The sequence below is a fragment of the Apus apus genome, chromosome 5 (assembly GCF_020740795.1).
Source record: "Apus apus isolate bApuApu2 chromosome 5, bApuApu2.pri.cur, whole genome shotgun sequence".
NCBI lineage: Eukaryota > Metazoa > Chordata > Aves > Apodiformes > Apodidae > Apus > Apus apus.
The window spans coordinates 60,810,718-60,825,443 of NC_067286.1; the positions used below are offsets into that span (position 1 = coordinate 60,810,718).

A 14,726-nucleotide genomic window follows, 5' to 3' on the forward strand; every position below is an offset into this window, starting at 1 on the left:
AGAGGAGGTTTCCTGGCACCTTACCCCTGAAACCACTGAAGCTGAAGTCAATATCAAAATTCTCACCATCTTCCATGAGTTTCATGTTTTTTTCGTCCATTTTCACCTCAGAAGTGTTTTGGAAAGAAGCCACCTGTATTAATTTCATCTCTACTGTGCAGATTTCTCTTGTCTCACAGGGCTGGGAGCCTGAGAGACACAAAATAGGTGCCATTATTTGTATAGACATAGTTTAAACCTGAGGAAGAAACACACCTTCAGCACCCTGTAGCTTCAAAAGAAGTGAAAGGAAACATGACACATCCTGTTTCCACAAACACTTTTCCAGTAACTCTGAAGAAAATCTTCAAACTTTTAAGGGTTTGCAAAGCTACTTACCTTCATTCATAGTTTTCCTGTTTTCCTCTGAGGTCAAACAGATTTATGTGTGAAAGGACAACCTGCACTTGACAGAGTGAAGCCATCTGCCACGTCTTGTTTAGACCAGTTCTGTGAAACTAAAGCCTGAGCCTCTGCTTTTTTCAAACTCAATAAAAATACAAAGATTTAAAGAGCAGAATTGGTGGCACGTCTTAAATGCTTCTTCAAAGGCTGATTTGCTTCAGTGTTTTCTTATGACTGCAAGCTGTTATGGCCATGCAGGGCTGTGTGACCCTGCTCTGTGCTGCAATCAGACAAGTGAAGCCCAGGAGAGGAGCCCAGCTGCATTTCCCCAAAGCTGCCCCTGAACACAGGGCAAGAAGGTGCCTTTGGAGTCATTTGGGCTTGTCCTGGAGCCCAGTTCTGGGAGTTACCAGGAGGCAGAGGAGGGAAAATAATGTTTTTCCAAGCAAGCTCCCCTGTGGGCCCTTTGCAGGCTATCCTCACCTGTCCCCAGAGTCTCTTGAGTAGAAGATGGCCACCTGCCAGCTCCTCACATCCTGACCCACTTTTCCTGAGAACTCAGCAAGTCAGAGTTTCACAGACAAGAGGAAATCCCTAAACAGCACGCAGCCCAGAGTGGAAAGTGTTTTTTGGAGGCTGGTTGGTTTGTTGGTTTGTTTTGTTTTGTTTTTTCCCCAGCTTCCCAGTGAATGCATTTGACAGCTCAGTGTCCCTGTCATTGCAGAATCCCAGCGGAGGCTGGAGCTGGGAGGGCTCTTCCTGCCTGGGGGAGGCTTCAGGATTTACCAGTCGTCCCCCCTCAGTCCCTGTCCCTGGCTGTGCCCCACTGGAGGCCATGTGCAGTGGTAAGCTGCAGACAGGTTTGCTGGTGGCCAGCTACTTCATCTACCTGCTGGTGGGTGCTGCTGTCTTCCAGGCACTGGAGAGGACCGCTGAGAAGCAGGAGAAACTGGCAGCTGCCCAGATGAAGGAGGCTTTTCTGCAGAACTTCACTCACCTCACAGTGGCAGAGATGGAGCAGTTTATGAAGGTAAGTGCCAGCCCTGCAGAAGCCCTTTCTCCTCCTGTTTTGCCATCAGATGTTTCCTTCTCTGCCTTGCTACGGGGGGAACTTTCCAAACTATCCAAACGAGCTATTAATTTGGATGATTTTAGCAAACCTCAAGCCCACTCTCTGGTCTGAGCAGGCAGGTTACACTGATGGTAAATACAACCTTTACAACCTGACAACACCTTGTGTGTTCTCTATTAACAGCCCCCATCCTGCAGTGTCCCAGTTCCTGGGGGTCTTGCCTCCTGTTGATTCAGGTTTTGGTGGGGCTGTGCTCATTGCAGATGAGTGGTGTGGCAGGAAAAAGGAGGCTGTCTGAAATCAGTGGGCATGGTCACCACTCACAGCAGTGTTACAGCACAAAGGAACTATATGGCATGTCTAAAATTATCTGTTGAGCAAATAAAAGAAGCCTGTATCACTACAAGGAAGGTGGTATAGTCAGGATTTACTCTGTGAAGGTGCTGCAGAAGCTAAACGGGTAGCCTGGACAAAGGAAAGGTGCTTCTGGTTGTGGCACAATAAGTTGAGAAGGTTCTCTCTTCTTCTTCAGTATTTCCTAGCTCTGTCTGCTACAATGCAGAAGAAAACAGGGAGTGCAAACAGCCTTGCTGTAAGCATTTCCACATGGGCAACTAGTGGAGCTCTTAATGGGCCAGTGTGCAGGATAAGAGTAAGGGAAGGAGGGGAAGAACTGGTATTTCTAGTAACACAACCAGCAATCCAGTCCACATGTGTTTGCACCCTCTTCACCTCGGATTGTTTTTTTGGGGGCAGGGGAGGAGAAAAACAAAGAGAAACTTTTCAAGACAGTGAAATCTTTGTGCAAGGGTTGTGGGATGATTTCTGTTAGCCTGGATTTTCTGGGACACCAACAAAAAACACAGTGAGGGAGGAAGCAAGATGGAGCAGGTTCTTCTGATGCAGTTAATTCCAGTTTTTGTCTTGCCTCTGGCAGGGCTCAGCCCTGGGTTTTATCTAGGCTGTTTCTGTACAAGCCAACCTGCTTTCCAGGTGTATGGTCCAATGTTCTCTGTTTGCTAAAGACAGGGACTGCTGGGTACTGTTTGGGGTTTTTCATTACTGTTTTAATGTCAAACAAAAACAAATAAACAAACAAAAACAGCACTGAGAATTAACACCAAGCAAGAAGGGAAGAGTCTAACATAATCCATGATAGATCTCAGTGATGTCCAGTGATAGGACAAGGGGCAAGGGGTACAAACTGGAACACAGGAGGTTCCACGTGAACATCAGAAAAACTTCTTCACTGTGAGAGTGACAGAGCCCTGGGACAGGCTGCCCAGAGAGGTTGTGGAGTCTCCTTTGCTGGTGACATTCAAAACCCACCTGGACATGTTCCTGTGTGATGTGCTCTGGGTGATCCTGCTCTGGCAGGGAGATTGGGCTAGATGATCTTTCAAGGTCCTTTCCAACCCCTAGGATTCTGTGATTCTGTGATTAGATCCTGGATCCACCACTGCTGTCCCAAGAGCAAACTCCAACCCAGCAACCAGCCACCCCATCAATGAGGGGTTGCCTTGCTCTGCCACATCCTAGTCATTTATGGGATAATTTTTCAAAGTACTTAGCTTAAAAGAATCTGTGTCCTTGATAATGCTAAAAGAAACAAGTTCTCCTGACACCCACAAGAGCAGTCAGCATGAACACAGCAAAAGACTAACACTCAAAACCACCAGCTGGCTGCTACCCAACTTTGGAGGTAAAGGTGTGAATAGTGTTGGTATCACTGGGGACAGGTGAGTGGTATCAGAGGAAAGGAGCAGCAATTGGCTAAATCTGTAGCATTCTTGCAGCAAACACTTGAGAAAAGTAGCTGTGTTGATACCAAACTTCTCTTCCCCTCCCAGAACCTGACTGAAGCCATTCAGAATGGAGTATACCCTGTTGGAAATGAATCACAGGTTGAAGAGAGCAACTGGGATTTCAGTAACTCCTTCTTCTTTGCAGGCACAGTTGTCTCCACAATAGGTAGGTCTGATGCCTTCCATGTACATGTGTTTGTGTGTGTGTGATGCTTATGATGTCTGGTTATTAGGACCAGAATGGATGATAACTTAAAGGATAAAACCTTCAGCCTTTCACTGTCTTGGATGATAAGCAGCAATGGACTTGGTGCTGAGACCTCACACTGAAGTACCAGTGGCCTTTCATAGTATTTCCCAGTTGTTTCTTCCCTTCAAGCCACCTGTTACAGTGTTCAATCTGCTGCCAGTTGTGGGTGGGAGATAAACTTGACTTGCCTGGTTTTTATTCTACAGTTAATTAGACTTTCAATCAGACAGTGCTGTAAAGCATTTAAAAAATGGTAGGAAAGAAATGAAGTCTATTGAGGCATGGATACTGCCTCAATAACCTGTGCTGAGCTTTTAGTTCACATATTGAATTATGCCAGGAGAAAAGCAAGTGGAAAGGGAAAAAAGGCAGATGCTGAGACTTTTACACTGCTGCTTCAAGCTGGTTGAAACTTTTCAGGGTCTGCCTGTCCCTGGCAGCCTTTCTCTTTCTCCCAAATATGCAACCCAAAAAGTGCAGGCCTGCCAAATCTAAGCATAAAATCCATACTGCTGGCTCCTGCTTCACACTTTGATGCAGTGAAAGTGAAATTTATGTTTTTGCAGAGCAAAGCTGAGGCCTCACTCCCACGACACCCTGGGCACTGATCTGTGAGCGTGCTGTGTCACATGGGCCCTCACAGGTCACGGTCCCTTCAACTTGAGTTCACACTGGAGTTCCAGCCTGTCCAGTACTTATCACAAGGACTCATCCACAGGTCACGGTCCAGTCCCTTTGACTTGGATCCAGTGCAGCAGCACAGGAACAGCAGTGGTGCCCTGGCCATCTGCCAGCCCAGGCACATCGCCATTGCTGTTATTAAAATGTTCCCAGGCACAGCAGAACAAGATGATCAGCAGGACAGGGCAAAAAGCAGCCACTTAATGAGCACAACACTCTAATATACAGTAAGGCAAAAAAGCCCTGTGGCAAGCAAAGGATCCTGCCAATTAATAGGTAAACAGCAGTAACAGCTACAAATTCAGTCTAGTGCATTCCAATCAAATCAATTATTACAAACCCTTTGAGCCCCACGTTGGGTGCCAAAACAAATTGACTGTCATGGTTTAATCCCAGCTGGCAACTCAGCCCCACACAGGCACTTGCTCACTTTCCACAGTGGGATGAGAAAGAGAATTGGAAGGGTACAAGTGAGAAAACTCATGGGTTGAGATAAAAACAGTTTAGTAAGTAATGTTAAAGCCACACAAGCAAAGCAAAACAAGGAATTTATGGATTCCTTCCCATCAGCAGAGAGGTGTTCAGCCAGGTCCAGGAAAGCAGTGCTTCACCCGGCACCATCACTCCAAATGTTCCCCTTTCCTCCTTCGTCCCTCAACTTTATATGCCTAGCATGACATTATATGGTATGGGACATCCCTCTGGTCAGTTGGGGTCAGCTGTCCCAGCTGTGTCTCCTCCCAACTCCATCTGCACCCCAAGCCACTTACTAGCGGATGGTGTGAAGAGCAGAAAAGGCCTTGACTCTGTGTAAGAACTGATCAGCAGCATCAAAGATATCTCATTATCAACACTGTTGGCAGCACAAATCCAAGTCATCACCCGTACTAGCTACTATGAGGAAAATGAGCTCTATCCCAGCCAGAACCAGCAGACAGGTTGTCCCAGGACAAGTGCAATTTGCCTGTTTCTCTGCACCTTTGCTGCAGATGTCTGTTGTGAAGCACTTGAGGTACTTCCATTCCTCCTCACCGGGTTTTCTTGTGAAAATGGAATATTTCTGCAACAGGGGGCACAAGACAGCTTAAGCATTTGGGGGCCTGGTAGCCAATAAATCACTTAGTTGCATTATTTGTCTTTTCCCTCAAATAAAACATTGCATTTTCCAAGTGATGGATGCCTTGAGAAGAGCTGTGCTCTGGGAAGTGCCTTTTCTCAGGGTCACTGATAGAGTAAGGACATACACAAAGTACAGGACTCTTGCACTCAGGGATGTACCTCATGGAATCTAAGAGAGCCAGTCTCAAGTCCATTAAAGGACATGTTTGGAGCTCTGCAGCAGTTGTTCCACTACTTAGATAAATCCCCTTTTAGTAGGACTTAAAGACAAATATCTCTCTGGCATGAATAAATCAGCCACCAGTAAGATCTGGACTAATTAGCACTGTCTATTCTGGTGCACACTGCACTGCCTCCAGGACTGGAGCCAGTATCTGGACATACCAACCTGCTGGCGTTTAGCCAGGGAGGTCACTAACACACAGGCAGATTGACAAGAAGCTGGAGATGGCTGCATGTGATTCTGACATGGTAAACAGCCTGGGACTCCAGCCTTGATGTCTTCCAGGTCCCCAGACGTCTGGTTTCTGTCTTCCCGTAGATTTATCACAGGACAAAAGCCTGTTTGCCATAACTGCTTTTAGATTGTGCTTTTGTTCCCACTAGGGCTGGGTTGGGAGCACAGGGTGCTCTCTGCATCCCCCAAAACATGCAGGGGTGAATCACTTCATCTGCTCACTGCCTTTTGCAGAGTGCATGTGGGAAGTGTTAGCCACATCTTTTGGGCTCAGAAACAGAGGCCAGGCTGGGGTTAGGTGTGAATGTGACCATGGACTGCTCCAGTTCTCTGGAATGTCTCCTCTGACCCATCTTTTTCCATAGGCTATGGTACGCTACGTCCTAAAACTACTGGGGGACAGATCTTCTGTGTTTTTTTTGCTCTGTTTGGGATCCCTCTGAATATTGTTTTTCTGCACCGTGTCGGTAAGATGCTCTCACTGCTGTGTAAAAAGCTGGGGAAATTCCTGTACGAGAAAGGAATGAGAAAGGTAATTGGTTTTACTTACTCAGGCACAGTTATATGACCATTTCTAGGGTTTTTTCACTCCATTTGTATGCTGGCTTGGCATTGCTTTTGTTCTCATGCTGAGTTAGACATTGTGCTAGTGGAGGGGAAGAGACAAGACTTCATTTGAAGAGCTAAACAGACAAGGCAGCTATAGAGGAGATACTCAGAGGAAGGGATGCATTTTTTGTCTACCCATCTAAATGGCAGACATGCAGCACTCTTCAGCAATCAGTGGAGAGTGGGTGCCTCATCCCACTTCTCAAGGCTCTTATCTCAGGAGCTAACACTCCAGGGAAGTGCCTGTATCCCTTCATCACCAGTAAAGAGAGCAATGATAAAGCATCTAAGCAGGTGAGCTGTAAAAAGTGTTTCAGTGGATGTTGACTCCATGCCTAGTGTGTCACCCCTCCTCATGCATTATGCAGTTCTTTAATCCCTCTCCTCCCTTGACTTTGACAGAAACCTCAGGCTGAAGTTTTCCATTTGAGCCCAGTTGCTGAAAGGTGAGGAGGCACCTGTAAAGGGCTAGAGACAGAATGTTTCTTGCCTGGTTATGCCCCAAATTATTTGCAGCTCCTTCCCTGATAAATCTTAATATGTAACAAGTCTTTTTCTCCAGTCAAGGCTTATTCATGACTGCTGGGAAGTGGGATGGTTCAAAAGTCATTGTCCAAGCTCATTTGTTACAGGTCTTTTTGTATCCACTGGGTAGGAGCCAAGTTGTGGCACTGATGCAGTGAGAAATAAAGCAAGCAAGCAAGATTCCTGGAGATAGTACAGTCAGAAATGGTGTAAATATTTTTTTTTAAGTCTCTTTTCACTGGAAAATTTGAATGTTCTTTAGGTGGCACACCTGAATACCTAAAAACTACTAGTGAAGTTGTCTGGTGATAAGTGGAAATAGTCTGACTCCAGTAAAAGTCATTGGATAGGAATTCCTCCTATACTCATGGTCACTAGAGGTTAATACACTCAGATAAGAGATTCCAGGACTACTGTGGACATCCAACACCCATAATGTGTGGCTTCCCCCTGCTTCAGAGCAAGGCTAGGGTGCTTTTATAGGAAGAACACTCAATACAAAGCCATCACTTCCTGTGGTCCTACTAGATATTCCTAGATAGCCACACATTTTCAATAGCTACCATTATATGCAGCCTCCTAGTGTGTCAGATCGTGATTATAATCAAATTGGTTTCTTTCTTTTTCAGAAGAAGATCAAATCTCTGACCCTTTTGTTCTTCCTGGCAACGGGGATCCTAGTTTTTCTATGCTTGCCATCACTCTTCTTCCAGATAACAGAGGGCTGGTCCTACAGTGAAGGAATTTACTTTGCATTTATCACCCTCAGCACCATTGGCTTTGGGGATTATGTAGTAGGTAAGAAAGTGCCAGGGTTATGACTGTAATTACCATGGGTTGGCTGCACAGGCCACCAGCATATTGCTGAGATAAGTATTCTGTCTGAGTCTTCAACTAGTCTTTGCCTTGTGGAGTTCTGGGGAAAATACTCATTGCTCTGGGATTGCATGTGCTGACAAAAGCAAAAAATTGTCTACATATCATTAAATGTGGTGTTTTCAGGTGCAAAGAAGCCAAGTATTCTGGGGAGGGAAGGAGTGTAGGGGGAGAATTCAAGGAGCCTACAAATCTGCACAAACCAAGAGGGAATAGTTTGTGACAGCCACAGAAAACAAGGCATCTATTCCTGTTTTAGACAGCTAAGACTTCTGTTTATTTAAGCGTAGAGTCAAAAAAAGAAGTGGTTGTGTTTTAGAAGAGTTGCCAGCATCCTGGGTCCTTCTGGGCAGCTCCACAAGGGGGAATGATCCACCAGGTTTGTGGTGACCTCCCTCTCCACACACATTGCTGTGTTACCTACTATGTGGAATCACCCTTGATGGTGACTTGCAGCACTCAACAAGCAATATCACCAAGTTTTCCTGCAGGTGCCAGGCCAGATCATCTGTATGATGGTGCTAACACTGTGTGGGACCAAGTGCAGCAGGATCAAAAGTTCTCTCTGTTTGGTGGTGGATTGCTGATGTCTGAAGAAACAAATGACATGACCCATGCAGAAAAGCCAGTGTGTGATACTGGCTGATGCTGAGAGGTTTGAACTGCATGAAATGAGCCTTGGCCTGCTGGTTCCCAACACAGAAAGCTGTGTTCTTGGTGTGTGTCAGTGAGTTTTTACCAGTCACCTAGTTTTTTAATGGAGGAAGCTCCTGAAGCCATTCAAAAGTAAAGCAGGAAACGCAGCTACTCTCTTTGTATGATCAAAGGTACCTATAATTTAAAGCAAATATTTATTAGGTTCTAATCACAGTTTATAGAAATATACAGAATTACAATAACCTAGGCAGTCATAGTAGCATAGTTATACTGGCCCATTGTGCTCTGCTTTTAGTTCTTTGGGAGTCTGGGAATATTTGCAAGATAATACAATGCAATTTTACACTACCTTCCACACCACTGGATTTACCTGCAGAGGCTGAATTGGGATTGGTGTGGTGTAAGGGGAAAAAAAAAATTCTCTGCTGCTCTGATCCTATTTCACCTCAATCCCAGTACATCTCTTGGTGTTTGTGATAGCATCTATCAGTTTATTGCAACAGGAGGCTTGCCCAGCCTTAACTTCATGCTGGGAAAGTGAGAGATGCCACTAGAGAAAGTACTCAACAAAAAATGCATTGATGAATCCATTAAGGTGGCCAACTTAACACAGGCAAAGCAATTTGAACTGTTTCATTTTCTTCTTCTTCCTCTCACCTTGTCTGCAGGTAAACAGCCTGGCAGGAACTACTTTTCCTACTACCGAACACTGGTGGCCATTTGGATTCTTTTTGGCCTTGCCTGGATTGCTCTCCTGTTTAACTTATTGACAACGGTACTAGAAGATACTGAAAAGATAATTGTCAAGGATCTCCATCAAATTGGAAAGGTGAGTAAGGACAATGAAGCAAACCAACAACGAAGGTGCTGGCCTGCTCAATTTGTTCCTGAAGAGGAACCACCACATCCTGGAGAGGATGCACAGTCAGTGGAGTCATTAGCAGCAGAATCCGAACACACAAAAAATGAAAGAAATGTTTTTTCTTGTAACAAAACTATTGCCACAACAGATGAAAACTTGAATTCTTCATTGGAGAGTTGCTTGTGAATTATTCTGAAGAAGTTCCCATGGAAATAAACTGTATCCTACCTTTTGCTGAGATACTACCTTTGAGAACTCAAGACTTAACAGTTACACAAAGCTCAAATATTAATGGTAAGACATATGCTCCTCAATTTGCAGCTAGATTGTGCTAACAACCTGAGAAGAGCACTTGTTTTGCAAGGTGTTTTTAAGGTGCTGCCACAAAAATGCAGAGGAGGAGCATGGTAAAGCTTGCTGGTTCTATTTGGATGTTGCTGCTTGCAAGAAATCCTATCTCTTCCAGGAACTGACATGCACAAGCTTTCCTGAGACATTGCATAGCACCTTTGGGAGAAGGAATAAGGGTTTATAACTTCATAGGTGCCTGATTTGAGCCATCATATTGAATAAGCTAATATGACCTGAAAGATATCTTAATAGGACAGGACCTGGGCTCAGTTCAGAGACACTAGAAGTATCTAATGGACAAGGTTAGAAAAAGGTTAACATGTTAGAAATTATTAATTCTACCTCTTCCTGTTTTATACTAAGATGAATAAAGGCAATTTCACCTTTACTGTAGCTTTGAAAACCCTCTGTGACAGTGTTTATAAAGAACGTATAAATCCATGTCTTTAATTCAAATTTTATAGTAATTTTATTCTAGAAGCATTTTATAAGAACAGAGACTGGTTTGAATGGAAGAGTCCTGCCTGCATCCAAGCCTTGCTGCTATGTTTGTGTTCTAGCTATAAAGTAATTTTTAAATTATTTTATTGTGCTGTGCTAAGATCAATTTCCAAGTGTGAGTGTTGTCTGAACAGTGCAGCCTCACCTTCAGCCAGGCAAAAAAAGGATGTCAAAACTGGGCAGGGTACTTCAGATGTGCCATCTGGCATGCAGGCCATCCCTGGGTGAAGACCCAGGCTTTCAAATGCTCAATCTACACATCAGGTGCCTTGTGTGTGTCAAGAGTGCACCAAAACCCTGTCCTGAAGTGCTGGCAAAGCAGCTGTGGAAGACACAGCCATGGAGGTGGGAAGTTCCATGGGTGTGTGTGGTTATGCTAAAGGTCAGTCTAGGCCAGTATCCTGTCTCTGACCATGTCTACTTGCATATGCCTCCAAACAGGGTTAGAACGAGGCAGTTCTGCCCTGTCCCTGCACTGGGGTGCAATCTCTCTTCCAGTAGTGGGTGGCTCAAAGGCTGCCCAAACAAGAGGTGGGGGACTCTGTAAGTCCAAGTCCATGAAGTTGCCCAAATGCTGAACTCACACCAGCACCCCCAGGACCCACCCAAGGCAGCCCATAGGTTCAGTTCCCAATTGCCTCCTTTGACAGTGCTGAATGTGGTGCTTGACAGCTTTTCATGGTATCCTCAGTGAGTTCCTGTTTTGTCAGCTTGTGAATAATTGTTCACAGCTCTCTCTCCAGGTGTTAGTTACAGCAAGATCACCCCTTGCCAGAGCTATTCCTGTATGAAAGGGAGAATAAATTACAGCTGTAAAGCAATTTCAGGCCATAAAGATGCAATTTTTAGGCCATAAAGGTGCAATCAGCCTTGAAGCTGAATTCATAATTATTTCAGTCAAAGAAAGCGATGCTTTTTGCCAAAACAGCTCTGCTGGTTCAAGAATTGGCATGAAGACCTGGCCAAATTTGTACTTTCACTCCTTCCCCAAATTATTTTCCAGTGTTGTCCTCAAGCCTGACTTCTCACCGGGTATGTCCCACTCTCAGTAAAACATTTTGAGGCAGCAGGAACAGGAACTGACCAAAATCAGGGCAAGGTGGCAGGAATGTGACAGGACACAGTGGTCCTTGTGCAAGCCATGACCCTGTTGCTATCAGAAGGTAACACCACAGCCAGGCAGAGAAAGCAGCTGGATGTTCCTGGGAAGGGATCTATTCCCCTCTCTGTGATCCTCTTTCACCAGACACTGACTCATTATTTTCCAGGCATCACTTTTTTCCTTTTTTGTCTTCTCCCAGCCCTTCCTACAAGGACCATTAACCTCATTCCCAACCTAACAGAGGTATTGCCAGGGCTGATTCAGGGAGAGGTGGTCCTGCCTTGGTTGTGGTGGCCATTTTTCACTTCCCAGGTGCACCTTCCATTTCCTTCCAATTCAGTTTGTGGTGTTTGATGTCCCACAGCCCCAGGGTGGCAGGCGGGGCCTCTGGGTGAGCACTGCACATCTATTTGCTGTCTCTGTTTCTTGGGAGAAAAAAAGAACCTCCAAGGAACATCTGGAAGTCAACACACCTCTGAAGGGTTTTTTTTCAACTGGTTCCTGTTGTCCCCCTTTCTCCCTGTCATGACAAGTAACACAACCTGGCCCTGGAACAAGCTGGTAATGTCCCATTGCCACATGGAGAGATCGAGGATGCTGCTTTAGACATTTCAGGAGGAGCAAGAGTGGACTCTGACCATAAAACCAAGCACAAAGCCAGGCAGTGTCTCTTTGAGCAGAACAGGACAAATTCTCTGTCCTTCACACTGGGGAGTGTTTAACAACAAGCCATGGAAACCAAACAATTCCCATTTCCAAAAGTCCATCTGCCCTGGGCAGCTATGGTCATAGGGAGCAGGAAATTCACTTCTGAGCTCATCTCCCCGTGCAAGACTCCCAGGCAAGGATGTGCTCTCCAGACCAGGCACAGAGGGGCTGAGCAACTCACCTGGGGATGTGGGAAACGTGAGCTGGGAAGAGCAGTCCAGGGGCTGTGCTCCTTCGGGCATCTAGAACTGAGGTGTCCCTTCAGCTGTAGATGCCAGCCTAGGAACAGAGAAGACACAGCCACAAACATAAAAGTCACAGAAGCTCTCAGGAGAAATTCAGATAACTGCTCTGAGGAAGACCAGCCATCCTCAAGCCTCAAACCAGCAGGAAGACCTTTTGAAACAGCGTCTCAGCTTTGCTTCCCGTGCCCTCTGGTGGCTGTGAGCAGCACACCCCCCTCTCAGCATCTCTGCCGAGTTGAGGCTGGTTTACTCCTCCTCCTACCGTGCAGTTCAGCTGATGTAGCTGGTACAGCCCTGGCCAGGGCAACTCCCAGGGCAGCAGCTCTGCCAGTGCGAACCAGAGGAAGACAGGCTGTATTTTTATGCAGTTTCTACGATCTTGCCAAGGGCTAAAACGCACCTGATGCTCAAGAAAGAGATGGAGATTGCCACCCCAAACCGGTCCAGTTAGGGGTCCTGCCCTGTACCCACACTGAAACATCTTTCTGGAGGGCAGCTGAGGACGGGACAGCATTCTGTCAGCAAACCACAGAATCACAGAATCATAAATAGCTTGGGTTGGAAGGGGACCCTAAAGATCATCCAGTCCCACCCCCCTGCATGGGCAGGGACACCTCCCACCAGACCAGGTTGCTCCAAGCCCCATCCAACCTGCCCTTGAACACCTCCAGGGATGGGGCAGCCACAGCTTCCCTGGGCAACCTGGGCCAGGGTCTCACCAGCCTCACAGCACAGAATTTCTTCCTAATGCCCAATCTAGATCTCCCCTCTTTCAGTTTGAAACCATTCCTCCTCATCCTATCACTCCATGCTCTTATAAAAAGTCCCACCCTAGCTGTCCTGTAGCACCCTTGGAAGGTGCTCTAAGGTCTCCCTGGAGCCTTCTCTTCTCCAGGCTGAACACCCCTAACCCTCCCAGCCTGTCTCCAGAGCAGAGCTGCTCCTGCCCTCTGATCATCTTCATGGCCCTCCTCTGATTTCATTCCAACAGCTCCATGTCCTTCTTGTGCTGGGGACTCCAGAACTGGACACAGCACTCCGAGTGGGGTCTCATGAGAGTGGAGTACAGGGGGAGAATCACCTCCCTTGACCAGCTGGCCACCCTTCTTTCCATCATGTGAAGGACCCTCACTGAATGATGAGGTACCACTGCCCCAGGCACCAGCTTCCCTGCATGATGTCTACTGCAGGACCAAGGCACACAATCACACCTTCTGTCCCAGGTGAAAAAGGGAATGGTCCACAAAAACCCTACCAGTCAGCAGTTTGGGGTGCAGGGTTTGGAGCCAGGAGGAGCTGGCCCACTCTGTGGCTGCTCGAGGGCAGGCAGGGCCTCGTGTGGCAGGTGGGGTGGAAAGAGGAGCTGCTGATACATGGAAGAAAGAACCAGCACCGGAGTGTGTGTGGTCCTTTCTGCTGGGAAAAGCCAGGGAAAAGCCCAGGAAAGCTGCAAGCAAGGGTGGGAGAGGAACTATTTTTGGATGTGATATGGTTCCTTATGCTGAGCAGGAAAGCTGCCTCCAGAAGGGCTTAGGCACAGCAACAAATGGCTCCAGGGCTGGAGTTAGCAGCCTCTTCCAGAATTATCATCCTCTGAGCTCTGCAGGACTCTCTGCTCAGCAGATCTTGTCCTCGCATCACCCCTGAAACAGGAAGCTGTTGCTTTCTGTGCAGATAATAGGGGCCTCAGAGAAAATCCAGTGTATCACCTGAGCTCCTGCATGAGACCTTTGGCAAACACCCGGGCTGGTGCTCCCTCAACCAAGACCAGGTGCCCTGGTATTGCTTCCTAATAAATTAGTGGTTCTGTAGTCGCTGACGCTAAGAAAAACAATCCTGAATTGACAGCAAAGGAGGGTTTCTCCTCCACAGCTGGAGATTCAAAATGATCCCAAGACTTTTAATGCATGAATGCAAGCCAAGCTCTGGCTCTTCTGCATATTCCCCTTGCCCAAGGGACAGAAAAACAGGAACAAAATCCGTTCCAAAAGCCCTGTTCTGCCAAGCACCGAGCCAGCAGTGATCCTCTGGAGACCAGGCAGAGGGGTTGTCCATCCATAATCTGCACAGCCTGGAGCCTTTCCCGGGAGCTGTTTGAAAGCCCTTGCTGTGACCCAGCCTCACTGTGCTGCTCAGGGAAACCCAGCGTTCACAGAGCAGCCTCCTGTGCAACTGCCAACTCTCCCTTTGCAGCTTGTTTTCAAACACCAAACATTTCCAAGGCAGGCCAAATACTTTCCCATCCATTAAACCAGTTGCTGAAAAACTCCAGGGCTGTGATGATAAAATATATTGCATTAAATGGCAGCAGCATGTTCCTGCATTCACTCTGGGCTCCTTCTCCATACATCACCCACGTCTTTGCTGCCAGCTAGCAAACAGTGAGCATCTCTGCACTTCAAACCAAGGATATGCCACGAGGAATTATCTTTCCCTCAGAAGGAAGCCCCTCAGAAATTCAATTGCCTCCAGAGAGAAAAAGGGAAACTGCACTTTGATCTGTCTTTAATTACTACATGGGA

General features: G+C 46.6%; 1 protein-coding gene across 2 annotated transcripts; it reads left to right on the forward strand.

Annotated features, from left to right (window-relative positions):
- Nucleotides 1-1,091: 1,091 nt before the first annotated feature.
- On the forward strand, nt 1,092-10,230 carry LOC127385937 (potassium channel subfamily K member 16-like). 2 transcript variants are annotated; one of them, XM_051622208.1, is made up of 5 exons: nt 1,092-1,414; nt 3,307-3,427; nt 6,134-6,300; nt 7,532-7,700; nt 9,104-10,230. In XM_051622208.1, exons 1-5 carry the CDS (start codon nt 1,220-1,222, stop codon nt 9,481-9,483), a joined length of 1,032 nt encoding a protein of 343 aa, XP_051478168.1. In that variant the 5' UTR covers nt 1,092-1,219; the 3' UTR covers nt 9,484-10,230. The 2 variants fall into 2 exon arrangements, with proteins under 2 accessions (XP_051478168.1, XP_051478169.1); XM_051622209.1 differs by having other exon boundaries at nt 7,535-7,700.
- The last annotated feature ends 4,496 nt before the right edge of the window (nt 10,231-14,726 follow it).

Bases quoted from the DNA above. Each gene is read 5' to 3' on its own strand.
- LOC127385937 (XM_051622208.1), top strand. From the start codon at position 1,220: ATGTGCAGTGGTAAGCTGCAGACAGGTTTGCTGGTGGCCAGCTACTTC. The intron at 3,428-6,133 runs GTAGGTCTGATG...CTTTTTCCATAG, and splicing joins CACAGTTGTCTCCACAATAG to GCTATGGTACGCTACGTCCT. The intron at 7,701-9,103 runs GTAAGAAAGTGC...CCTTGTCTGCAG, and splicing joins CTTTGGGGATTATGTAGTAG to GTAAACAGCCTGGCAGGAAC.